Source organism: Aphelocoma coerulescens, chromosome 8, assembly GCF_041296385.1.
Source record: "Aphelocoma coerulescens isolate FSJ_1873_10779 chromosome 8, UR_Acoe_1.0, whole genome shotgun sequence".
NCBI lineage: Eukaryota > Metazoa > Chordata > Aves > Passeriformes > Corvidae > Aphelocoma > Aphelocoma coerulescens.
The window spans coordinates 7,766,217-7,789,751 of NC_091022.1; the positions used below are offsets into that span (position 1 = coordinate 7,766,217).

At 44.8% G+C, this 23,535-nt stretch overlaps 2 protein-coding genes across 18 annotated transcripts in view; both read left to right on the plus strand.

Annotated features, from left to right (window-relative positions):
- Window positions 1-10: 10 nt before the first annotated feature.
- On the plus strand, window positions 11-6,991 carry LOC138114312 (dimethylaniline monooxygenase [N-oxide-forming] 4-like). The gene is made up of 9 exons (XM_069023599.1): window positions 11-488; window positions 1,641-1,810; window positions 2,103-2,291; window positions 2,636-2,798; window positions 3,199-3,344; window positions 3,667-3,866; window positions 4,045-4,397; window positions 4,657-4,726; window positions 6,043-6,991. Exons 2-9 carry the CDS (start codon window positions 1,679-1,681, stop codon window positions 6,428-6,430), a joined length of 1,641 nt encoding a protein of 546 aa, XP_068879700.1. The 5' UTR covers window positions 11-488; window positions 1,641-1,678; the 3' UTR covers window positions 6,431-6,991.
- A 503-nt stretch (window positions 6,992-7,494) lies between these two features.
- The window catches only part of PRRC2C (proline rich coiled-coil 2C), a 70,338-nt gene continuing 54,297 nt past the window's right edge, over window positions 7,495-23,535 (plus strand). For 16 of the 17 annotated variants that reach the window (XM_069023581.1, XM_069023590.1, XM_069023586.1 and 13 more), the window contains exon 1: window positions 7,495-7,612. The gene's annotated coding sequence lies outside the window, so the exon portion shown is untranslated. Of the gene's footprint in view, window positions 7,613-8,130; window positions 8,236-23,535 lie in introns of all 17 variants that reach the window. The other variant, XM_069023582.1, reaches the window with a different exon arrangement.

Genomic DNA, 23,535 nt, shown 5'->3' on the forward strand with positions numbered 1-23,535 from the left:
TGTGCCACCAATTGCTGTGGGCAACTCACAAGACTGGGGTTAAAGGACTTTAATTGACCCCGCCCAAATTAGGCTGCATGGTGCTCCATGCTGTCTGCTGGCAAAAGGAGTATGTTTTGCTGATTTCCTGGGGATGACAAGTGAACACATGCCCAGCACAGGCGCCACAAAAGGGGATTGATCAGGACAACCCCATGCTGCTGCCTGGGCTGGAGCAATGACGAGTTACAGCATGGGAGTCCTTGCAAGCATGTTCCCTTTGGGATTATCATCTGAATTTTCACTTGGCATTGCCGCAGGGAGGTTGAGAACTTTCTTCCAGTGCATTTAGGCACACAGGGCGGGGGAATGCAGGTGTAAAGGTCAGTGGTGCAAGAGCCGTGGCGAGCTGCCTGGACTTCAGCCTTCCCTTCCAATCCACAGCAAGAGAAACTCAAGGGAAATTCGGCCGAGATCTGAGCAGCGAAGGCACAGCACTGCCCTGCAAGGTTTGCTCCTCGCTTCTCTTGGATGGGTTTTGCAGGGTTTAAAAGTGGGCAGACAGCTCTCCAGGGTTTTGGCATTCACTGCTGGTGGGGGGGGGGGGGGAGGGGTGTTGCAAGGACCCTCTGGAGTAAAACTACCTGCAGGCGGTGCTGGAAAAGGGGGGTGACTTGAGCACCCTGAGCTTGTCTACCCTCTCCTGAAGCCAAAGAAGGCTTCAGAAATGAGGCAGGCGACTCTGGGCATGTCGTGCCCTGTTCCTGCAGATCAAGGAGTGGCCCAGGCTAGGCTTTAAGATGCCAAAGGGTTTTTTGCACCTCCCTCATTTTTCCCTGACTTTCTTCAGTTTCCGCCAGTTCCTATTTATGTTAACTTACTTTTTGACAAAAAACTGATAGAAAAAAGTTAGGAATTACTCTTTCTGCAGACTCTGTAGTAGGAGTGTTTATTATCTAATCAAAGTTCACGTGGGTTCATTTTTTCCTAGTTTCTTTGCTTTCCAGTCAAGCTCTGTGCAGCTCAGTTTACACTCCCCAGCTTTGAGTTCCTCCCATTTATACCCAGTGTTTCCCGGGTTTCTTACCTTTTGTATATCCTGTAATCCCAGCCGTACTTTTACAGAGCTGTCTAACTTCTGAATGGCTGTGCTGTGCTCCTGCTCAGTCAGGCATTGCTTTGCTTTTTTTCTGTTTTTAAACCCTTTTTGTTTTCAAGAGATTGCTTTTTAATGGGAAATTAAAAAGGAAAGCGTGAAAACGAGCTAGCTTAGCTGGAGTTGTTTCTTACAAAGGTTTCAGGAGGATCACCTTGTGCAGGCAGAAGATAGCTGCAACTTCTTTGCATGCCCTGGTTTGGACTGGAAAAGGGAATAAATTTAAGCAGTGAAACAGTGAGGTTTAAAAGTGCCTCCTTTTTTCCCCCATGAAGGAGGAGAATTCCTGGACCCCCACTGTGGGCTTAGCACAGCAGGAAGGAAAATGAGCAGGATCTGTCCACAGCACTTGAATCAGGAGCTGGCCATGCCTTTCTCCAAGAACAGTTTGCCTTCATGAAAAACTTCTCCTTCACCTGCAGCCAGAGAAGACCAGGGGTTTTTTGCTGGGGATGGGAAGAAGGGACTGGAATTTCTACTGATCCCTGGGCTGTTGTGTTTCCAGTTGCTCTCACACCAGCCCACTGCCTGCTGCAGGCCAGCATGGTCCAGCGTGTGGCCGTGATTGGGGCCGGGGTCGGGGGCTTGGTTTCTGTCAAGTGCTGCCTGGATGAGGGGCTGGAGCCCATCTGCTTCGAGAGCAGCCAGGACATCGGCGGCATCTGGCGCTACACGGTCAGTGTGTTCTGGGTTTGCCCCCAGGTTTGTCCCCTCCCTTGGATTCCCTTCGACTACAGCAAAGACGAAAGGGTGGCCATGCCCTCAGGGGCTTTCCTGATCCCACTTATGGGGCTCCTCCTGACTCCAAGATGGAGAAGGAAATTGAGGGAGCAGAAATGATTGTCACTAGGTGCTAGTCCTGGTTTATTATTTGTACCAAAATATAAGGAAGAAAAATACTCATATACTTTATGGGGAGAAAGTCCTTCCCTATACACCTGGAAACAACACCACTGGCTTCACACAGGACTCCACGGATGATAGCAGAGTCAGTGTGTACCGCTCAATCATCACCAACACCTCTAAGGAGATGTCCTGCTTCAGCGACTTCCCCTACCCGGAGGATTTTCCCAGTTACCTGCCTCACAGCCTCGTCCTGGAATACTTCAGGATGTATGCCCAGCACTTCAACCTCCTGCGGCACATACGCTTCCAGGTGAGCAGGGATCCCAAACCCCATGGGGAGAGGAGCCATCAGTAGCTGCAGATTCCAGGTGGGACAGGACAATGTCAGCTGCCAGGCCACAAGGACCATGTGCCTTTTGCATCCTGCACACAGCCTTTAGGCCCCGTGTTTTAAATAAGGCTGCTTGAACATGGGCTTGCCCCCCAATGCCATCACTGGGAAAAAGGTACAGGGTGGGATTTAACAGCTTCAAAGGTGACATGCAGCTTCCCAGGGACACAGCCTGCCCCCGGCAGCCCCAGCCTTTCACAGGCACATCTCCGAAACATGGTGTGATCACTGACACATGGTGTTTTGTTGGGCTTTGGTGCAAGACAACGGTTCTCAGTGTGAGCAAGTGCCCAGATTTCACCACCTCAGGCCAGTGGGAGGTGGTCACCGAGACCGGCTGTGTCCGTCAGTCCCACATCTTCGATGCCATCATGGTTTGCACCGGCCATTACCAGGAGCCCTACTTGCCATTGGCTTCTTTCCCAGGTAAGCCTTGTCCCAGCAGTGGGGTGTGCTGGGATTGCCCCACACGGTTTCCCCCAGCACCCATGGGTCCCCTGGTTGTATTTTCCTCTACAAGCCTGCCTGTTCCATGAAGCCCCCCACTGGAGCAGGCAGGACCCTGACCCCATGGAAATGGGAATGGGAAATGGGAAAAACACCTTGTAAAGATGCATCCAGGCTTTTCCATTAGGATTTGCAGAGCAAGACTGAGCTGAGGAAGTACAGGAGGGTGGCATCACCCAGGAAGCCAAGACTTCCATGGGCTTCTCAGCTGCAAGCAGAGGTGGGAGGGGGAGAGTTGGGGGTTGCAGAGGATCTGGGCACAAGGCTGGGGCAAGGGAATGTATCTGGCAGTAGGAGATGCACCCTGCTCTCTGCCTAGGCATTGAAAGTCGCTTCAAAGGCCAGCACCTCCACAGCCGGGAATACAGAGATGTGGAGGCTTTCCGAGGAAAAAGGGTCCTCGTGGTCGGCATTGGCAACACTGGTGGTGACCTCTCTGTGGAGCTGAGCCGTGTGGCTGCCAAGGTACAGCTCCATGGTGGTCCAGACAGGGACCATAAGAGACAGGGCTTCAGGGTACCACAGGGAGCTTTGCCCTCAGGTTTTTCAATAAATTCCACTTCCAATTGAGGCCAATTGAAGAAGCTTTGCAACTCCTGAAGTTTGGGCCACCTGAGGACTGGCAATTGAGCAGCTGTGGAAACTTTATAGAAGCCACTATGAGCTGTTTTGTTCATCTGGATGCCATCTCCTTCCCTTGGGATAACTCTGTGTTGGCTCAAGTGCAGGAGATGGGATTTGCCATTCAGGGAAAAACCAACTGGCTGAGACCTGACTTCCTCCCCAGGTGTTCCTCAGCACCAGGAGCAACACGTGGGTCATCAGCCGGGTCTCGGACCATGGCTTCCCCTGTGACATGGTCGGCACCACCCGCTTCAACCACTTCCTGGACTGGCTTCTTCCATCAGCCCTCACAAGGAGGATCAGGTTTCGAAAGTTCAATTCATGGTTCAACCACACAAACTATGGCTTGGCTTCCAGCAAAAGGTATTTTTTCTGATTGTTTTTTGAGTGATCAGGCAGTCTTTACGGCATGAAGTGCTCAATTTTCAGTTCTGGGGAATATTTGTGGAATAGCAAACTATAGAAGGGGAACTCTCACCACGAAAGTCATTTTGGGTCCCTCCCAGATGCTAACACTGCTGCCCTCTTTTCCCCCTCCAAGCTCCAAATTTAAGATAATTATCAATGAAGAGCTGCCATTCTGTCTCCTCTCTGGGACTGTGGTGTTGAAGCCAAACGTGAAGGAGTTCACTGAAAACTCTGCTGTTTTTGAAGATGGGACAACCGAAGAAAACATCGACGTGGTGCTCTTTGCCACGGGTTACAACTTTTCATTTCCCTTCCTCGAAGAGTCTGTTCGCAGCATCATCGACGATAACCGTTCCCTCTACAAGTGCGTCTTCCCTCCCCAGCTGGAAAAGCCCACGCTGGCCATCATTGGCTTGATCCAGCTGACCGGCTCAATTATGGTGGGATCAGAAATGCAGGCTCGCTGGGTGACGGGGGTCTTTGCAGGTAGGAGATGGGGGGATCTGCTGGGGTGGGAGGTTTGGGGCAGCCTGACCTGCTGCCCACAGAGCTTAGGGCATATTTCAGCTCCATGGTGGCCATGGGAACCAGTAGCATGGCAGACTCTGTACACCAGCTGCATCCCTGTATCCCTGCTGCTCCACACCTGCTCACCACACCTCAGTAAAGGTGCTGGGACCTTGGGAAGGGACTGAACATTTCCTCTTAAGGTGCTGCTGGAGGTTGCTGGTTTCTCTGTTCTCAGGCTGGAATAAGCTGCCTCCCCCCAGCAGGATGATGGCTGATGTTTTGAAGAGGAAGCCACCAGTCAAAAGGTGTGTGATGCTCCTGCACTCGGGATGAAATGGGTGCTGTGTGTCAGGATATCTTCAGAGAAGGGGGGCCCGATGGCAGTCATGCTTAGGACACCCCAACTGCATTTATTACCTCACCACCTGTAGTAAGGTGGGGAAATGCTCTTGTGGCTCCTTTATGGAACAAGACACCGTAAGTTGCTCTGGAGCGGTTTATGACAAGACCCAGGACCTGCAGCTCACCTTCCCTCTCTTCCCATCTCCTTTTCTCCCTCCCTTTCTCTCTCCTTCTCTGGAGATCCCCCTCTGGCAGGCCTCCAAGCCATGTCCTTATCCCCAGTATGTCAAGATGGAGGTTTGGTTTCCTCCAGACTAAGGGTGCCATCTCGTGGCTTCTCCCTCCCAAATCCAGGCAGTCGGAGACCGCTGGGTTCAGGGCCAAGCCCCATCCAGAACCCCCCTTGGAGCCGGGCAGTGTGGGTGGGGGACAGTTTGCGTCAGTTTTTGGCAGTATTCCACAAGGCCGCTGTGTGTGTGGGAGCTAACAGCCTGCCTCGTCGGCACTGGGATTTTACAGGAGGTCAAGATGTGTCCGTGAGGACGTGGGGTGGGTGATGCTGGATGTGCTGCCTTGCAGGAGCAAGGAAGGGACCTCGGGTTGCAGGCTGGGTTAGGTCTGCCAGCAGAGCAGAGCTGGCTCATGGGACACTGGTGCAAAACTGGGACATAACAGAGTCACGGGGATGATGACCAGGAGCCCCAGTGACCGCACCACAATACTGTTATGCAGAAATATGGAAGCCTGAGGTGCAAGGGAAACAATCTTGAGCCTGTTTCAAGTTTCCTGAAGCAGATTCAGCATGTCCTCCCTCCTGTGAGGGAGATAAGGCTTCAAGCAAAAAAATCCTGGAGGTCCCTCCCAGCATGGGAAGCTTTCTGCATCTCCCAGATTTTCCCAGTCCCCTTGGCATTCCTATCTCTGAAAGTCTACAGCTCTACTTCTCAAAATCAGCCAAATCCCTGAACCTCAGGGAAGGACATAGCAGGGGTACTTGGGGCATTACAAGGACGGTACTGTTAAGTTAGAATTGGTTTTGGAGCCACAACTATGCTGCAGAGACAAAACAAGCTACTCCTTATCCCCTGCCCTGGGTAACTGCTGGGACCAACCCACAGAGGCTCTTTCAGTGCCTTTAGCTTTATTTGGGGCTGAAAGAGCTCTACCCCAGAGACTGGGGCTCACCTGATGTCTGAGCCTGATGCTTTTGCTTTCCATGGAGCTGGGGACTGAGACAGGATGATGCTATCTGACTTTCATTTCTTATGTCCCATCAAAGGAATCCATCCGAGAGGGAAAACCTGAAGATGAGTTTTATCAGCTACACAGATGAAATCGCTGCATGTGCTGGTGTAAAGCCCAGCATGTTGAGGCTGCTCCTGACAGACCCCCAGCTGGCCCTGGCCGTCTTTTTTGGGCCCTGCTCACCCTACCAGTTCCGGCTGGTGGGACGGGGCAAATGGAGTGGGGCCAGAGCTGCCATCCTGACTCAGTGGCAGCGCACACTGAAGCCCTTGAGAAGTCGGGTGGTGGATGACAATTCCGACAGCTCATCTGGCTGGCACTGGATGTGCCTCCTGGCTCTGCCAGCAGCTCTCACAGCAGGTTTTCTCTTTTCTAAATACCCCCAGCCAGGCTGGAGCCCCTCGGCAGGTCCCCAGCTGTAGAAGAAACCTGGAGAGCCCCAGTGCCAGGTGAGCTGGGGACTGCAAAGCTGTGCCACCACCAGGTGCTGTCAGAGGGCTGGAGCTGGCCCAGCACCAGCAGGAGCCCGGACCCTGGGGCTGTCTGGTGCCCATGCACCTCCTGCTTCTGTTTCACCAAGGGTGATACGGAATGTTCACTCCAAACCGTTTGGGGATGAACTAGTGAACATGAGGCCAGCCTCCCTCCCCTCTGCTCAGCCAGACCTTCCTCCCTAAAATTTTGGCAAGACCCACAGTAGCTTGAGATTCTATGAAACATGAACTGTTGAGAGCTATTTATGTGTCTGGTAACTTTTGGGACATGAAGGAGGGAGCCACAAATAAACCTCACAGACTTGGTCTTTGCTAATGGTTTTATTAATAGCTTATTATCAGGTTGTGTGAAGTGGACCCCAAGTTGTGGCAGAGGGGAGAGTCTTGCCCTTATGTATATATAAAATACATATTTTATATATAATCTATATAATGTATGGACGAAATGCTATATAGGCTAATATACAGATATATAATAAATTATACGTACAGTGACAAATGCAAGCAAGCAAGTATCCCTGCCATTGCCCGAGCAGCCTCAGGCTTACAGGAAACCCTGAATCCCACCGATTCAAAGCCTCTCCACCCCTCCTTGTCTGCCTTCATCGAGGGATTTCGCTACAAATCCGGCGGACGAGCTGCAGCCGATTCCCTGCGGGACAGCCAATTCCTTCCGAGCCGTCCGTCCCTCATCCCACCGCAAGAGCCGTGGGGACGGGGATGGGGATCCAAAAGGGGATGGAGACGCGGAAGGGCATGGGGGAGTGGACCCAAGCGGGGATCGGGATGGGAACCGGGACAGGAAGCCGGACGGGGCCGGGATGGGAACGGGGCCCGCGCGCCCCGCCCTTCGCCCCGCGCCGCCAGGGGGCGCACCTGCCCCCATGCGCCCGCGCGACTGCGGCACGGCCTGGGCACGTGACCGGAGGCGTGGGGGCGGGGCCGGCGGCGCGCGATGTGCGTGGTGACGTCATACGTCGTTGGCGCCCGGCTTGGCCGCCCGCCATCTTGGCCCCTGTGTGGAAGCGGCCGAGGCGGCGGCGCCGGGAGAGGCAGCGGCCCCGCTGGCACCGGGACCCGCGGGCAGCCGAGCGCCGCGCTGCGCGCCCGGTAAGCGGCGGGGCTCCTCCGCTTCACCTCGGCGGAGTGCGGGCCCGCGTCGCGATACGGCGCCGGCAGAAGCGGGCGGGCGGCCTGCGCCGCATGGCCCCGGGCGGGGGCGGCTTCCGTCCGGGCGGGCCCGCGGCCGGCGGGTGAGGGGCGCCCCGGGCCGGCACTCCGGAGCTGGGCGGGCAGCGGCTCCTGGGCGGCTGGGCTGGGGTGCGTTGGGCCGCCCCGCATCGGTGCCCGGCGCCGGCCGCGCCCCGCCAGGCACAGCCCGGGCCGCGCCCGGGGGCGGCGGGAGGGGCGGCTGTGCTGGGACTGCTCCTGCGGGGGTGCTGCTTCCGTCTTCCTCCCTCCTTTTTGCCCCCCGTTTTCCCCCTTTATCTAAGGGCTCGCGGTCTTCCTCTCCTTTTTTCATCTCTTTTTCTCTCCCTCCCTTTTTTGCTCCTGTGGAGATTCCTCGACAAACCCGCCGACTCCTGCGTGCATTTGCGCTTACTTTGTGGCTGTGATTCTGCCTGCAGAAACGCGGGGGAAGAGCAGCCTTTTCTTGCGGGGTGCTGGAAGCAAGGCGCCTTGGTTTCCAAGTCTGGAATACGCATCCGCGGCTCTTTCACTCTTGGCCTACGGTAAAAGGCGGTTCTTGGGTGGTTTGATGTAGGACTGAGTAAAGGAAGGCATTGTTTGTGCTCCCAGGCCCAGGATTTGTAAGGGTGGGGTGGTCAGAGCCAGGGGTGTTCTCATTAATAGCGCTTAAAGGATGGTGAGATGACACGGCTGAAATTCAGGCACTTGGTCTGCAGTGGGCACAATGCAGTGGGTGATGGGAGCCCTCACCCAGGGATGCAGGGATTGAAAATTTTGAGGCTAAAAGAGGCCCATTTAATTTCCAGTTCGGGCCTTCTTTCTGGGCCCATGCATGAGAGCATAGTGCTGGGCATTGAATGAACATTGCAATTTTTCTTTCCTTTTTGTGTTTCACGTGGGTGTTCTATAAATATGTTCTTTGGTGGAAGGTCTTGAAGTCTGTATGTTCGAGGAAGGACCGTTTTTCCTTGTTGCCCTGATTGCTGGGGTTAGATAGCTACATTACTGGAAATTAGCGGTATTTCAAACTGAAGGAACAGGGCTATCATTTTTAATAGTTTTATTTATTGTGCAATAAGGCACCAGGCCTGCTTGGTGTCTCATCTTAAAGAGCTCTGCTCAGACAAGAAACTGCTTTCGAAGGGGCAGGAAACAGGACATGATCTCATTTGTCCATGTATGAGAAACAAAAGGATTGACCTTAAATACTGGCTGCCAGGAGCTGTATGTGGCTGTCAAGTTTTTTTTTAATTATGTAGTCTAAAGAATTTTTCTTCATTAATTTTGTGGTGTTTCGATGTAATTCTGCAGCCGTTTTCTTGGGACTAAAGAATCTCAAAGATTTGGGAGTTACTTGAACTGGATCAATGTTCCGTGGAAAGGTGGTTTGGTGATGTGTGCTTGAGAGGTGGCTCTTTAAACTGAAGTGAAAGCTTGGTTCTCTCCTAGGCCACTGCTTGGAGACCAGGATTGAGGCTTTCTGCCACCTAAAACTCTGCCTTGGTGTGTGGATATGTTCCTTGTATGAAGTTCTTGGCTTTTGTAAATAATAGCCCATGAAATATGTATAAATCAATATACAGTTGCTTCTGTGAGTCTTGCTAATATAAATATTCTCTGTCTTTGTAGTTTAGTAGTAATTTATAATAACTTTGCTCTCATTTAGACTTTCCATAATCGGAACCCTAGTTTTTTGTAGAGCAGAACAGTTACATCAGTTTCCAGTTTTAGCTTGGACTCCTGGTCCAAAGCTACAGATTTATGGGATGCATCTTCCATAGGTCCTGTTTCCCCACATCCTGGAGTGTGCTAGGGAAAGTGAAACAGGCCCCAGTGAGCAAGGGAAAGATGATGCAATTCAGAAGGGAACTCCTGTGTGAGTTTGGGGCTGTCTGAATGAATGCTGGGTGGCAATTAAGAGAAAGAATGCAAGTCAAAGCAGCGATTGTTGTATGGGGTTTGCTTCAGCCATGTGTCCTACGGTACTGGGAGTACAAGCCCTCTGTTCCAGATTGTTTTCCAGGCTAAGGAATGGAAGGGATGTGAGAGTGGAGAGAGGGTAGAAAGTGTCGACTAAATACCATATAAGGGGTGGTGTGGATAAAATGATGAGATAAAAATCTTGCAGAAGAATTAAAGCCTTGCACAGTGTGCTCTTGCAGAGGAACAAACCCTTGTGTAGTGGATTGGGGATGTGAGAGAAGGAAAAATGCTCCTCTTCCCTCTGCTGCAGGAGGAGTTGGACATCTTCAAAGGCTCATAGAGTAGTAGAGGGTTTGAGGGGGAGAAACTCCGCCCTGAAAAGGCACCACCTTCCCACTAGTTGAGGATGGATGTTGGGCTTGTAATGACGGGACTGCCAGTGGTGATTTACTGGTAGAACCAGTTCATCTTCTGTAGGAAATTTTTCCTTTGCTCAGCTTCATGCTCTCATTGGTTTTTGGGTCTGGGTTTTACAAAACCTAGTAGAAGCTTACGGATGAAAGCAGTGTAAAAATAAAAGCTGAAATTAGTGTGAGGAGGTGGGAGAAAATAATACTCTGAGTATCAGTGAAATGAAAATGGAGTGCACAGAAGTCTAAAAAAATGCATCAAGAGCAGAGGAAGATGAAGTCCTAATAAAAATCAGATGAAGACAGCTTTTATGTCTATGAAGAACAGGCTAACAGAAATAGACTGTTTTTATTACAAATACCTCAGCCATTACATAACATTCTAAGTAAATGCTAACGAGCTCGTCTGTTACAGATTGCAAACACATACTAAAGGGAGAAACTGTTTAACATTCGCATTGTTTATGGTTTAAATTATCTGACACTGTCTTGATTAACAGTAAAATTGGAGTGCAGAATCAACATCACATGTCTTCAGTCTGAAGTATGATAGTGATAAATTTTAACTGATATGTATTTGAAAATAACATGGGCTTAATTTTCAGGGTCTTCCAGCATCAGAGACAGGAATGACTGCACTTTATATTCAGGTACAACAAAGGCACAAGTATTGCCTGAAGAACTGGGGCATCACCCAGTCCTGGGTAACTGAGAGAAGAGGGGTCTCTTAAATACCAATTTAAATCAATGTACAGCTGATTCCTAAGTGAAATGGCAGCCTTACTCGATTTTACTTAGTTTGGCTATAAAATTGTAGTTTAGCAATGACTAGGCTGCCCATGTTTTGCTGAACGTCTTGCTTAAGTTAGCAAATCAAACTTCCTCTGCTTAGAAAAGCAGCCCTTTTCAGGCTGTCCTGATGAAATAATGTAAAAGACTATACCTTGGTTTAAAATTCATATTTCTTAAGCATGTGACTGTTCCTAGATTTTATTGTTTATAAATTTTAACTTACAGTTTATATCTACGGTCATAATTTTAAGGAATGTTTGCAGGAGTAATGATTTAGGATGTACTTTAACTGATTTGAACCTTCAGCTAAGGTGGAAGTGCAGCAACATTTTTTTGTTTGAGAAGCCAGCAATTTCCTCCAGTTAAAGACTTGATATTCCTTCAGGACTTCTGTTTCAGACTCACTAGATATTCCTCTGGAGGACCTCTGTCTTAATATCAATGAATTGGTGCTTTCATTTTGAAAAAGAATATATATTGTGTTTACAGGGCTTGTTTTTAGTTGTGTTTAGGATAGTCTGTGCTTTGTATATAGGTGCACAGCAGAAGTCCTCTAATGAAAAGGAACAAGAACATTTTCTCTTGCCAGTGTTTGTAAATAAGAAAGATGTATTTTCGTGAAAAAAAGCTTGCCTTTGGCTTGTGGCATTTCTGAGTGGTTACTTTGCTGGAGTCACCTTGGTTAGGAGATATTTTTCATGCCACAGATGAAGCTATCAGCATGGACAGAGCTTTGTAGGACACATAGCTTTGGATAACAAACAGTTCCTTGATAAGTATTTTGATAATGTATTGAGCCTGAGTTATTTACTGCATCTTGAAAGCAAAGTGTCAAGGGATGTGTGGGATTTTTTTTTTCCTAAGCAGAATAAACAGAGAATCAAGAGCAAGTGAAGATGTTAAACTTCGTCTGCAGCCATTTGGCAGATGCAAGTTAACTTCCATGGAAAATGGATTCTGTAGTGCTGAAAGACAGATGCATAAATCTCAGTATGCTGATAAGGCTTTTCTAATTTAGCTTCTCATCTTTTTTTTTTCCCTTTTTTGTAACAAGGCGTGGTCAAATCCAGTCTAAAGCAGAGGGCTGAAGTCAACCCTTACTATAATAAACCACTGTGGTCCAGAGCTGTTGTCGGTGTGGTGTTGGCAGCTGCATCTCTTACATGCTGAGCATTCTTTAGTGAACAAGGAGATGTGTCTGTTCCAAGAAATTAGTGAGTCACAGAGAAAAGCATGTAGCCAGAGATCCAGAGGATAATGGGCAGCAGGTAGAAGAGACTGTGAGCAGCTCTGAGCTCTCTCCAAGCTGACCGAGGAGGAAATTCCACCACCTTTGTATGCATGGAGTGAAATTTTTTTACTGGTGCTGTCAGTGTGTTACAAGCTGGTGCATTTGGCAGCCCTGGCTCTCACTATCATGGTGGGAGTATCTTAAAAGCCTTCAAAATATGCTGTAACATCTCTTTAATACAGAGAAGAAATTATGTTTATTTTTGATGCACTTGAGTCAGGTTAGGAATATGGTAGGAGTAACAGGCAGCAGAGAATTCAGGCAAGGTGGGAAGTTTTGAACATGGTGACAAATAACTTACGTACAATTCATTACATAACTGATTAGAGTAACTGTTCTGAACTTTTTTTTTAATAATGGTGGAGTTGTACAAGACTGTACAAAACTGTTTATTCTGCAGGTTTCTGCTGTTGAGTGCTTCCATCTTCAGGTTGGACCCTTCAACAACAAAAAAATGTTGAGAAGATGAACAGAAAAGAATTGGGGAAAAAAAGCTAGGAATGAGGGGATTAGTTTTGGCACACGTGTTCTAAAGAAGAGTGGAAATTGTTAAGGATGTAGCCCTAGAGTGGGTCTTGTGCACTGTCAAAATATTCTCAAGCAGCTCATGAACAGAGGAGCTTGCCTGAACATTATTTCAAAGCAACTTCTAACAAATTTCCAAAATAAAACACCTTAGATGTAATTATTGTTATTTAAGGATTAACTTAGGAATAAGGCTTTGGAAAAACAAGTTATGTATAAGAATTTTTACTTATTTGCAGTTTAAAGATGCAAAAAAGTATGAGGTGGAGGGAAATCCACTGCTCAAAGTTGTGGTTCCTTGGGAAGAATGCTGAAAAAAAGTGTTACTTCCTCTGTGAAGAAATATTAATTATTTCAGTAGGGCTTGGAAATTGTGGTAAAGGAGCAGGAAATGGAAGTTTTGAGATTCCTTGAATTATTCACAGCAAGGAGTGGTTTAACTTTTTTTTCTTAATCTGTCCTGCTCTCTTCCACTGTCCAAGTGTGCATGGGGTGGGTGGGAAGGGTTGAAAATATGCCACCAGTTCAATGAGGTTTTGTAATAAAGTGCAGGGGCTTTTGGAGTAAGTATTAAAGTGAAAGGGAAAAATTAGATAGTGAAAAGATGGGTATTGGCTGTAAATAGCTGCAACTTCTGCTCATCTGTCGGGAATCTGGTCTGTTTTCATGTACTTATTGATTTTCTTTCATCAGCTTCCTAAAAGAGGAAGCATTTTGCACCAACTTATCACTGGGACTGACTTCAGGAGTCAGCTCCAGTTCACCTCAGCTGTTTCTGGTAGCTTCCCCCAGACAGCACCTGCAGAGGAGCAGATTCTGAGCCCTGCTCAGCCTGCACTGGAGTCAGATGTGTCAGCAGTTGTCAGGCTGCTTCTGTAGCCCCACCGTGGATTTGTCTTTTGCCCTCCTTTTCTCAGCCTGACACAGCAGCCCCTACTCAGGATGCCACCAAGGAGGCCACTCCCCATGTCACTTTGTCTGGGTGTGGGAAGAAGGGGTTTGCTGATATTTTTGTCTTTTCAGGCTTCTGCTGGATAGTGTGGTTCAGTTGAGCAAGAAACAGTGGTGCTTGTGACAGTATGCTAAGTGTGTTTGTAATTCTTTAAGGGACTGTTTGTGTTCCTAACCATTAATAGATGCCTTTACAGAGAGCTGCTCTGGTCTGGATAAGCTGATCTAAATTAGCTGTTAAGAAGCCTGGTGAATAGCTATAATTTTTTTGGTTAAAAAGACTTCTGACAGGTAAGACAGGTCATGTTAACCTTCTGTATTCAGAGAAGCGTGCTACCTACCAACCTGCTGTTTGAATCCTGTACTTTGATAGCAGGTACACAGCTTGTTTCTGCAAGATTTTGCTCTAATTTATTCCCTTATCTTGTGCTCAAATAGGCAGCGATTCAATTTTGTGAGCTTTGAAGTTTTCTCATTCTTCCAAATAATGGAAATTTCTTTAATAAATGGTTTTGCAAATCTTAAAAATAAGTCTCATTTGGCATCTGCAAGTTGAAAAGCTAATTGGGCGAAAGCACTTACATTGTTCTGTTCCCAGAAATAATGAGAACGCATATCATTACGATGCTCTCTTTAATTCTAGAGAAACTGGTTTTGGGGTTTTTTCTGGTCCTGGCTTCCTTCCAGAGCTTCAAAATTCCTGCCTCAATTAAAAATTCACAATTTGTAGAAGTTTCTTAACCAACTGCATGAAACCAGAAAATCAGAAATCTGTCTTGCAAAAAATTTGCTTAACGCTTAGTGACAAAGAAGTCAGAAAAGACTTGTAAAGACATTGTCAGGCTAAGAAGAAATAAAATAGCCTGCTCTAGGAGTGACCTGCAAAGAAATCTGGGATGTTAGGTTTTCAGAAAAGAATACATTTTTAGTTGAAATGTTTGATAATCTAGTGAAACATCTAAACTGTAATCTGTGTCTAAGGATTATCAGCACATGGCCAGAATAGCTGTGTTAGGTTAGTGCATCAGCTTTGTGCAGTGCTGGTTCTGACTTAGATGGGACATTCACTGTCAGTCTCTTTACTGGAATGTCTTGAAAAATCCTTTCTGGCAAAGAAAGTTGGATAATTTGAAAATGGCCTGGCACTTGAAGGAATGCTTCTAATACAGTTGCTGGTAGTTACTCCTCATTTGCACTTGAGCTGTGGTTGTGGTATTAAGTTTCTCTCCACTGGTCTGGTTAATATAGAATGAACGAGTAAATGAACTGGACACTTGCAGTACCAGTGGAGGCTGTGCTGTATTTACCTGGTCAGTATATTCCACGGTGTGGTGTTCTCATAGCTTACAGTTTGTAGTCTTTTCGGCCTCTGGGAGCTTTTTATTCATGTGTCAGTGAGAAATAAGATTTGTTTTGCATTGCTGCCTTGCTGTGCCTCAACCCAAACTGGGAATTGCTCTGAAAAGAACTGGAAACTTGTTGGACAAGTCTGATGGTCGTTTCTCTTGGAGTCTGTAAGCAGACATGTGGAGAACTATTTCATTAAGCATGGTTCCACATCATCATCAATGGGAAGCTCTCTGGGACAAAGGCAGCCTTACAAAACGGTGACTGTAAATACAGAATAAGATATGTTGGATGAGTGTTGAGGCTGGTGTGCTTCTACCAGGATCGGTGGACCATTCCAGTAGACAGGAATGCTGAACCCAAGTGTGCATTTGGTCTAGTGGCACATCCAGGATTTCTGATTCTCCTGATTTTGTGATGCCTGTGCAATCAGGTTCACAGCTTCAACCTTTAAGTCCATTCTCTTTAGTATTTGATTGTATGCCAGTTCCATCCGTCTGTTAGCCTAAAGAGCTACTCCTCATGTTACAAAGAAGTTTGAGAAAAATTACCAAAGTACGTTTTCTTTACTCAGAAGCCAAATTCAAATCACTTCTATCTACTGTTTTAAGCCAGTCATCAATTTTTTTTTGGCTAAGGATTTGATCCTCAAGGCTGTGTGTGGACATCATGTGTTTCACTTCTTCAAGGTACTTGACTACCAGAGTAAGTATGGGAGAGGATTTCTGTAGGAGTCTTAGTTGCTTAAAAGTGCTGCTGCTTGAGGTGGCAGGTGTTGGGTTTTCAGTTCAGAATAGTAGAAGAGCTTTTGTTAAAACTCTCTGGTGATACTTGTACCATTTTTATTTATTATCTAACCTCTGCAAATTCAAAGAATTACCAGACACAAAATTCACTGAAGGGACTTTATTTGACCTAGTTTGATACTCCACTTTGATAATTGATACTTTTTAAAATCAATTTTTATTTTAATTGTAGTTATCATTAAAATACAAATAACAGTAATTATAAAGTAAAGTAATTATACAGCTAAAGCAGACAGAGGTATTACATCTTCTGCATGTGCAGTAGTTGAGAACTGAATATTTTTAGGGAGGAGCTTACTAATTTCAAGGTTTTAAGAATAGCTGTATTTATGCTTGAGTGCATCTCTGCATTATCTCCTTACTTCCTTGTAAAAGGCAGAAGTAAATGTTAGCTGTGTTGGTGAACAGCTTCCCTTATCCACTAGAAAGCTGGAGACCAAAATGTGGGCCATTGGTGTAAAACATGGAAGAAAGTGACAAACATTGAAAGCATTGAATTCCTGGGTAACTGCATTGTTGTAGGTGATATTTAGATAGTACCTGTCAGAATATTGAACACCTTTATTTGATGCTCTGAATATAAATATGCAGAAATATTAGACTAAATTAAATGAAAACTGCCCTGTATCCCCCCAGAGTTCTTAAATAGCTGCACTGGCATCATCCTGCCTGTGAGGGGAGGGAACTGTAATCTCTCAGTTACCTGAGGCTGCTTAAAAAGGAGAAGATTTCATAAGCAGTACAAGTATCAGAAATGATCTTAGCTGAAAGAAAGCAGCTGTGTGACACATGAAAATATTCCGTGCCTTTTTGACAGTTTTATTGCCAGTGTGAGTTTAACCTGTCTGTGGCTTTTTAATCCCTTGTTATATGGACACATTTAAGTCATGCTGATTCTGATTGATTCTACTGACCAGGCTTCTTCTGGCAGGGCTGTTACACAGGATTATGGTTTCTGTGCATGTCCAGTGAAATATTCATGCACATATAGTTAAATATATATTAAAATCTATGGAGAGACAAATTTGAGGTTTGCTGTAGTTGGATCTGTGGGGTTTTTAATTATTTTTTCTTCTCAAGAAAGCACTGGGAAAAAAATGAATAGAACTGAGAGATTTTTTTTTCCCTGCAGTATGTGTCCTAAAAGTTTGATTAGTGCCATGTTAGTCTTAAAATGCTCCTAACAAAAATCCCCTGAGCTGTTGTGGTTCATTGCTGGTTTTCCTGTTGGCAAGCCAGGTTTTAGGTGATCAGTATTTCTCCCAAAAAAATCAGTTCAGCAAGTTGCCTTGCAGGCTTTCTAAGGCAGCAGATTAGCTTGCTCCATAGATTGCTGGTTGAAAGTAATACATGCTTTGTGGTGAAGTTAGTTTCTGTGTAGACTTTTTTCGTGGGTGGCTAATTTGGGTTGTTTTTCATTGCTTAGCTTAGTAGCTCTATTTAGACTGTTGTTGGATGTCTGTTAGAATGGATGCAGACATATTTGTGGATGCTCATTTCTGGCATCCACAAACTCCATTTTTAAAAGATGCATCCGTGGGATAATGCCCTAAAATGGCTGTCTTGTGACATGGTCTGTTTTCTACCTGACATACTTAGTCTTAGTACTGTTTTGGAATTACTTTCTTAGGCTTTAAAGAGGAGTTATTTGAAGAATGATTGAACTAGCAAAGCCTGCTTTGCCACAGCTTTGTCTCAGGGTGGATTGTCTTGGTTCTATTGAGCAGAACTAATTTTGATTTTTTTTACCATTTGGGGGCTATTAACTCCTCTGTAGATTGTGCCCGTCCTACATTTCTCCCACTGAGGTGATGGGTGCAAAGAAGGTAGTGATTAAAGAGTTTTCCTACTCTGCTTCCAGTCTCCATGGATTCTATAGAGTCAGTGCAATCAGTGCATTGTGTACCCTCTTTCAAGCTCCGCTGAGAAACCAGTGAGCCCAAAATCTGGAGATGGAAAAGTGTGTTAGTGATGCTTTCTAAGGAAACAAAACTTGGTGTAGATTTTGTTCAAGAATGAATTGTAGTGAGATCTATCCAGAACTCTTTCAAGATTTGAAGAGCCGTGATGGAGGTACATGAGAAACAAGCTTGAAGTTCCCAAAGTTTTCCTGCAATTTTCAGCCTGCTTAGCAGGAATCTGCTTGATAATGAACCTTGCTACGAATGGCACTTGGAGGGAAGGGAAATCCTGACTTGAGAGGCTTTATTAGATTCTTAGATTTGACAGAGACTTCTTTGCTACCCAAGCATTCCTTGAGGTTCTCCAAGCTTATTTTCACGTCATATTAACTTGACTAGTGCTGAAGTTCTTAAGAATTCTTAATAGTGGGCTAAGTGGCCAAAATGTTCATTTGTTTTGTTGTTACATTTTTGTAAATAAAAATTTGGCTGAAAGTGTTGGTCCCAGAGTGGTACTTTGGGCACACAAAGTTGAAAGTGTAAGGTCATCAATAAGAGGTTGTTGATGTGTATTGTCTATAAACATCCATGTCAGAGAAGTGAAGTCAGTATGTTTAATTGTAACTCCATTATTTATTTGTGTGCAGCCTTCTCCATGCAAAACCACATCCAAAACCCATATATTCAGTAATTGCACAGTATTGTGGAATGTGATTTTAAAATAATAGAGTTCCTTGATAATGGGTTACAAAAAGCATGAAGAAGGCTTTCCTGGGTTCCAAGTACTTTGACTACAGTATCTTCTGGTTTTTTTGTTTTAAATTTGCATTATATTTCTGTAATTGATTTAAACTGGTATCTTTTCTGAAGATCACACTGTTGTTTTTCAAAAATTAGTATCTAGCTGGAGATTATGCCCAGGTTTTTCAGTAGCAGGCAACTTCAGTTCTAGAATCTAAATCTGCTAGACTTACAGTTGAAATTAAATCTTTCTGTCTGAAATTTTTAATGCCACGTTTTTGCATGCAGTGAAATTTTTTTGAAATTACTAACATTGATTTGGGAGCATCTGCCTCCAACACCAATTGAATAAGTGGTAAAAACCGTTTAATTTTGTTGTTTGGAGTTTTTTTGGTTTTGTGTTTGTTTGGGGGGGCGGGGGTGGGGGGTTGTTGATTTGGGGTTTTTTTTAGTTGTATTTGGTTCCAGGATTTACCAGAACCACATTGTTCAGTATCCCAGAAACAAAGCTATTCTTAGAAAAGTGAAGTTATGGCTGGATACAAATAACAGATTTGTATGTGATGGTTTTTATCCTTTTACCACTTTCAGTGTGCTTAAAATAGTGTACAAAAATTCATTGTGGATTGGTCTCTTGGTCTCTGTTTAAGAGAGGTGCTAATGTGTCCCAGTTATGAGTAAACTTCCATGTAGTATTTTTTGTGATGTTTCCCACTTCACAGATGGGCATTCGAGGCACTGAGAGTTCAGGGTTCTAGGATATCTTCAGCTGGTTTGAGTCTTGAGTGGTGGTGCTCTTTGCCTTAAGTCATTCCAGTTCATTTTTCTCCATGTTTGGCCAAAGTACAGTCCTTGGGATAGAGGTGACAGGGACTAGATATCCTTGCTGCATTGAATAGGAATTGTGAGAATTATTCCAGTATTTGCTTAGTGCTTTTAAGACTTCAAAGCCCTGGGAAACTCCTGTACAGGCTACCTGTTCTGATTGTGTGCTTGTAGGCTAAATAGGGGTGGGGGTTTAAGATGAAAGGACTGTATTAAAGCTAACTGTAACACTGCTGGTGAAGTCTCTTGACATGTTAGACTTGTGTAAAAAAACTCAGACTTTTTTGTCTAGGTAGGGGTTTAAAAATGCAGTGTGTAAAAATATGGATTGAGAGAGTTTGTCATCTGGTCAGACAAGAGTTTCTGAGTTAAGTTGTTAAATGTTTTATTCTTCTTACCCTTCAGTCCTCAAAAGTGACCTCAAAACATGTAATATTTTACCTTGTTTAATCATGTAAGACTTTTTTCTGAAGCAGAGGTGACACCTTTTTGAGTCTGTAATTGGCTCTAATGGAACACTGTGCAAAGTTTACAGACATAATAAATTGTATCATTGAATTCTAAACAAGTCATTTAGATGAGTTCTGAAATTATCAGGAGAGCTAGGAACTTAATGGAAAAGGCCTGTGTGAGGTGTGTGGGGGTTTTACTATTACTTTAAAAACATGTTTTTGCAGTCTGGGATATACTGCATTCAGTTTGTTCTTGTGCCAGCTCTAAATGTCCAAGAGGGTACAAAGGGAGACCAGGATATCTAGAATTTGTGGCAGCTACTTTGTGTGCTATTTTCTGTACACAAGCTTTTGAATTCCTTGCAGAATCTAAATAAGTTAACCAGTTGGAGTCTGAAAAAATAGTCTGGTACAGAAATTACAGTAATAATTTTAACCCTAAAATCTTAAGGCCATGGTGAAGGTCAGTTAACTTATTTGATAACATTGCAGGGCAGCTAAAAGGTAAATGTTTGCTCCAGAATTCTGGGAGCATTATGCTTTCTGTAATGGTGCGTAATAGTAACTGTACTCAGTCAGAATGAGCAGCTGACTTGCTTAAATTTCTTAATAGTGCAGTGAACCCTCCCGAGTGCCATTATGGCTTGTACTGTTCCCTGTCCTTCTGTTGGCTGTCACTGTGCTTACTTAGTTTGGGTAAGTGCTTCTGACATCTTTTGTGTGTTTTCAGAGGTGCACACAGCTGCCTGTGTTATTCACAGCACAGAGCCTAAACCTAGTCCACAGCAGCACTTCACTTCTAAAAAATTGACTAATAATAACAAAATGTATAAATGTTGGGCAAATTGAGAATCACTTGGGGAGGAAAGTACTTGCCAGTGTATTGTATGCACAAGTTAAATGTGTCCTGTGTTGAAACACCTTGTAGGTGGTTCTACTGAGGGAGTGATTGCAATGCTCAGGTATGGGAATGCAGCATATACAACTAAAGCTTGAATGAAAAGGCAGAGGTTTGGAGCTGGATAGTTTTACATGGCTCAAAATCATGCAACTGTCTCTTCATGTGTGTTGTTAGATGGCACTGAGTGCTTGTTTAATGTGTGACTTGGCAGGTGTTCGTAGAAGGCCACATGGGCTTTTCATAGGGAGGATTTGTCATCCCTGGCTTGAGTACCTGGTCTAAAGTCCAATTTTGCAAGAATATCTTCTTTGGCAACCAGTATCAGGTGTAAATGTAGTTAAATATATATATATTATATTATTGAATATATTGACCTGCCTAATTGAAATTATTTATTTTGTGCAAATCAGATTACCAAGGAACGTGCAGTTTTAATCATTGTAAAATACTCAGTTTATTTTTCTGTGTAGTACAAGTTTGGAAAAACTTGTCAAACTATGAGTTTTAATAGTATAAAAAGCATAGAGCTCAATAGTAATGAGCAGAGTAATTTTTGTAAATTTAACATAAAAAGGTATTTTGGGGAATGTGTTCGCTGTCTTCTGTTCTTGAAGCGGTCAAACGTTTTAGAAAGAACGGTTGTTACAGTTAAGATCTGCCCAAGTATGACGTCTGTCTTGCTCTGTAAAGAAGAGTGTTATGATTAAGATTTTCCGTGTTTCATCTCTACCAGAGGGGCAGGCTTTGGAAAATATGATCAAAGATTATCTTAAACCACCTCAAATTGCTTTCTGCTCTGTCTGCATTGTTAGGGCTTTGCTGCTGTTAAGAATTTTTTGGTTAAAAAAATGACCCAAGTTGTCTTTTTTTTTTTTTGTTTTGTTTGCCAGCTTTTAGACTTTTCACCATTGTGAAGCTACTTCTTGTTTACAAACTTTTTGGCTGGGATGAGTCTTGGGCTGAAAATTAGAACTCTATATGAGTTGTTTGCACTTGAAAGAACGTGTGAGCATAGTGATTGTAGTGTATGACTTGGTACAGTTATACGCTCACCTGAAACTTGGTTTGCCTCCCTGTGCTCCTGGCAGTTATCTGCCCAGCGCCTTCTTCGATGCTCCTGAATGATTGTGGTGGACTCTTTATGATAAATACTGAGGCTGGGAGCAGAGAGTAACAGGAGTCAAAGGGACAGAGTCTGCCAGGTTCTTTCACAGGCATTTTACTGAACACCTTATGGTAAACTGAGTCTCCTTATAGAAGAAAAGGCTGATGCAGACCCTCATGTCTGATCTAGACTCTAGCCACAGATGTGGCTGTTAGGCCATGCCTCATCTATCCAAAAAAAAACTACACTGAGGCTGCGAGGTTTCACTGGGAACCAAAGCTCACTACTCAAGTATCTTTACAGGAAAAAACCCACCCAGTCTAATGCATGAATTTAGGCAAGCTTATCTTTGGAGTTATCAGCTGAGCAGATTTGAAACAACCATTCACTTTCCAAGCTGCCGTGATACTTATTTGCAATTCAACATGGCAAGCTTTGGCCATCGGTATTATTCATGGCCAGACTACTGCTTTCAGCCTGTCTGGAGACCTGAATCCAGGCAGACACGTTTATCAAGCTGAGTCTAGATAACTGCCAGGAGCACAGGGTGGCAAACCAGGTTTCAGGTGAGCGTATAACTGTACCAAGTCATACACTACAATCACTATGCTCACATGTTCTTTCAAGTGCAAACAACTCATACAGAGTTTTAATTTTCAGCCCAAGTCTGTGATCTGCTTGGTGGGCTGGGTTCACCCTGCTCCCATCCCATATTTCATATTTTTGGATGATACGAAGAGTAACTGTTGGTGTAACACTTGCTGTTGAAATAGCCAAATGCTGACTAATCTGGAAGAAGAATCTGGGAGTTGCTGTCTTTATGTGAGGGGAGAATGTATTTTCTTAGCTATGTATGTGGTGGCCCCATACAAGGCTGGAGATTGTCCCCTTTGCAGCAGTCTGCATGGATTGTAATAGAATAGCTTCTGGCCCAAGTTACGCTGAAGCTGAACCATCCCAAGGTTATTTGCCATCTTAATTTCTTTTCAATCATGGTTTGTAAATTGAAGTAGAAGGCAGAGGAGGATGAGAACGTTATCATACCTATATAAATGAAATTTCCATGGTCTTTTGACATTGCTTAATCTCTATCATGACCAAGTAAGTGCTTTGTTCTTTAGACTGCTTGTCATTGCAGACTCTTCTTTAATCCATGAGCACCTCACATGTGAATCAGGTTCCCTTTGAAGATCTGCAGCTCTGAGTTTGACATGGGAGTTTGATCACTGAAGAGTTTGAGCAGGATGTCTTGATTCTTGGCTGCCTGCTTTTAGAATGAAACGCAAGTTTTGAGCATATATAACTATTCTGGAATTCAAATGGAAATATATAAAAAAATTGTTGTTGTAAAGAGGGTAGCAGGATTTTTGACTGTTAAGATAAATCAACTGTATAATAATGTTCTGTTTGAGTGAATGCTCACTTGTGTTCCTGCCTGGTGATGAGCAGCAGTGCTGCAAGTTCCTTCCAAGAACTTCTAGCGAAGTATCACTGTTAATTACTGGATTCTTTTTCTCAAGGCCTGTTATTCTGGGGGAAGGAGGGAGGAGATGGATGACCTGCTCTAACAGCCCTGTAATTTGCTGCTGCAGGAAGAATTGGTTTAAGGAATTGTCACTCTCCCTCTCTAAGCATACTGTGTTCTGGTTTTGACAAACAAAAAATTCTCACTCTGTTATTTAGTTTCTCTGGCTGCTGTGTTCGTGATGATTTGGGGGGGGGGGGGGGGAGCAAATTCCAGAAATACTGTACTGCAGTAACTGTTAATTGGGTCTCAGTACTTGGCTTCAGCAGTAGGTGAAGTCATTGAGCTTCCCCAGTGGGGAAAGAGCTGCTGGTGGAAATTCTGTGTGTTTGTGGGGTTTGGGACTG

What these genes read in the sequence shown, in the direction of transcription:
- LOC138114312 (XM_069023599.1), top strand. Translation starts at nt 1,679, where the DNA reads ATGGTCCAGCGTGTGGCCGTGATTGGGGCCGGGGTCGGGGGCTTGGTT. An exon ending in GGCTTGGCTTCCAGCAAAAG is followed by an intron (nt 3,867 to 4,044) that starts GTATTTTTTCTG and finishes TCCCCCTCCAAG; the next exon opens with CTCCAAATTTAAGATAATTA. An exon ending in AGGAAGCCACCAGTCAAAAG is followed by an intron (nt 4,727 to 6,042) that starts GTGTGTGATGCT and finishes GTCCCATCAAAG; the next exon opens with GAATCCATCCGAGAGGGAAA.